General features: G+C 38.6%; 1 protein-coding gene across 1 annotated transcript in view; it reads right to left on the reverse strand.

Moving 5' to 3' along the window:
- Nucleotides 1-2732, reverse strand: part of LOC107714920 (von Willebrand factor A domain-containing protein 5B1-like) — a 40894-nt gene that overhangs the window by 14021 nt on the left and 24141 nt on the right. Inside the window, exons 12-13 of the mRNA XM_016520919.1 lie at nucleotides 2527-2717; nucleotides 2128-2327 (exon numbers count right to left, since the gene is read on the reverse strand). Coding sequence (XP_016376405.1) covers nucleotides 2128-2327; nucleotides 2527-2717 — 391 coding nt within the window. The remainder of the gene's footprint in view (nucleotides 1-2127; nucleotides 2328-2526; nucleotides 2718-2732) is intronic.

Consider the following 2732-nt stretch of genomic DNA (forward strand, 5'->3'; position numbering starts at 1 on the left):
AAACAAACACTAGCTTTCTATTTTTTCTATTCTATCTACTTGTTTTTCTTTGTGTGTGTGTGTGTGTGTATATATATATATACACCATGCTACGTGTACTGCGTTAGGCTAACCGAGACTTGTCATTTGCACTTATATATTGTTGCTCTTTTGTTAGTTTTGACTGCTTTTATTGTCCTCATTTGTAAGTCGCTTTGGATAAAAGCGTCTGCTGCTAAATGACTAAATAAATAAATAAAAAATGTTGAGCAATGCAATTACTAAACAGAGAGCTAGAAACGTACTGTAGTCTATTAGGAAAGCTGCCATACAATAAGCATACAAGCATCCTGTGAGTGGAGAGGGTTTTCCTCGGCCATTCAGCTCAACTGTCATGCATGAAATGAGTGCAGCCATCATTATCAGTCATAAAGGATGCCCACCTCTCCATTGTGGTCTTGATTACATCCTAATATGTCTCTAGGTCAGGGATATTTTTGGCCTCATTATTTCAGCCCTTTTCAAACACTGGCACGTCTTTTGTGACGGCCGCCAACCTTTTTTTCTCCCACTGGACTCCAAAGGTGCATTTATATTTCAGCGCATGAGTGCGCATCACAAAAGTGTCCAACTGAAATCATATTTCCTTTATGCACATTCTTCCATTGCTTAATCATCCAGGGAACTGTAATTCATCTTCCGCTGGCTGTGCGAACTAAACTCTGTTTATGTGGACGTGGCGGTAAGAAGATTGAATTACATTCTCATCACAGAGCTCAGAAATGAGTTCAAATAACCTTTTGGAACAAACAGATGAATCCATGCAGCTCTTCTCATATCATAGCAGATGCTTGGGCTATAGCAGATGGCACGGCGAAGGCTGCCTACAGATATTTCTTCTGAGGAAAACAACTACTTCCTAAATAGAAGCCGTCTGCTTTGTGTCAACACACACATGCACAAAGGGGATTACAGATACAAATGTTTACTGATTATTACCAAGTTATGTTTATTGCTTACTCAGGATATGTATTGTAAGATATTATCATTCATAAAAAAAGACACATTATGTTTATGAATCACCATTCTAGTGAATAAGTCCATTCTGCAAGGTTTTCTCTCTTGTATGTGGTATTGGGAAATGTAATTCATTATAGTGAAGTGCTTTGTCCTAAATGATTCTCTCTCTTTTATATTGGGAAATCTGATTCATTCTAGTGAATCAGTCCATTCTGAACAGTTCTCTCATATGGTACTGGGAAATCTGGTTTATTTTAGTGAACTGGTTCATCCTAAATTATCTTTTTTTTATCTCATAGTGCGGGAAAATCTGATTCATTCTAGTGAATTGTTTCATTCTGAACAGTTCTCTCTCCTATATGTCTTACACTATTATTCATTCTAGTGAATCACTTCATCTTAAATGGTTCTTTGTCTTGCATACTGTATGTAGTATTGGGAAATCTGATTCTTTGTAGTGAATTGGTTCATCCTAAACTGTTCTCTCGCTTTCATACTGTATGTAGTGTTGGGAAATCTGATTCATTCAAATGATTCGGTTCATCTTAAACAGTTCTCTCGCTTTCATGCTGTACGTAGTGTTGGGAAATCTGATTCATTCTTGTGAATCAGTTCATCCTAAATGGTTCTTTCTCTTTCATACTATATGTAGTATTGGGAAATCTGATTCTTTCTAGTGAATCGGTTCATCCTAAATGGTCCTATTTCATATGTAGCTCAGGAAAGTCTGATTCATTCCAGTCAAATTGTTTGTTTGGAAGAGTCATTTTAATGAACTGATTCACAAAAATGATTCACCAATGTTTTTGTTACTGTATGTATTGAGTGTTCATTAGTACAAAACCCCACGCTGCAAACATCAGCTATGATTAAATTGGGTAGTATAATAATCTGTGTAGCTCCAATGTACTTACAGTAGTTATTTTTCTGTCTGTAGCTTGCAGTGTACTGTAGTTTAACAACTTCAAATTATGTTCAAATTTCAACGCAGTCTGAAGCTCAAAGTAGGTTCAATTTTCAGACACATTTTGCAATGCAGTGATGCACAAAATCCTACATAGCAAAAAGCTTCTGTATTCACATACTTGTGTTGCACGTTTCGAGCCTTATGGTTTAGCGTTTACCAACCTGGTAGTCCATTTTCCACTGAGCTCCGTGGTCAGGATGTGTCTGTCCTATGAGTTCCTGGACTTTTGCTCTTCTAAGAGGGTTTTTGCCCACCACTGAGCTGGGGTCACTAGGGGTGTAGGCCTTCTTCATGGGGTTGTAATCTACAATCTGATTGGTGCTGTAAGCACGTCTTCGCGGAGAGGTGGCTATGTCAGTTCCTGTGTAAAGAAAAGAAAAGAATTTGTCTAATTTTCTCTTTAGTTTTCTCTCAATTTATCTTAATGTTTGCTGACTTCATGAAGAAACCTCTCTTTCATCAGGAGACATCAGGATTAGTTCATCGAAAAATGAAAATTCTGTATCTTGTATGGACTACTTTTTAAATACAAGTTTACCCTGTATAGAGCTGTACTTTACCCATAATGTCTTGCTCCGTGGCAACAGGACTGCTCTCGGACATGGTCTCCTGGCAACCGTCAAACAGCGAGCTGACTTGATTGTCCCTGTGCGGCCCCTGACCGTCAGAGGAAACCTTCCCAGCATCCTCCTCTTGAGAGTGATAGAACACTGAACTGGCCGACTCGTTGGAAAGCATCATGCTGTACCGCCTCCGTTTGTCCCGT

The sequence above is a fragment of the Sinocyclocheilus rhinocerous genome, unplaced genomic scaffold (assembly GCF_001515625.1).
Source record: "Sinocyclocheilus rhinocerous isolate Xijiao unplaced genomic scaffold, SAMN03320098_v1.1 scaffold28, whole genome shotgun sequence".
Lineage (NCBI taxonomy): Eukaryota > Metazoa > Chordata > Actinopteri > Cypriniformes > Cyprinidae > Sinocyclocheilus > Sinocyclocheilus rhinocerous.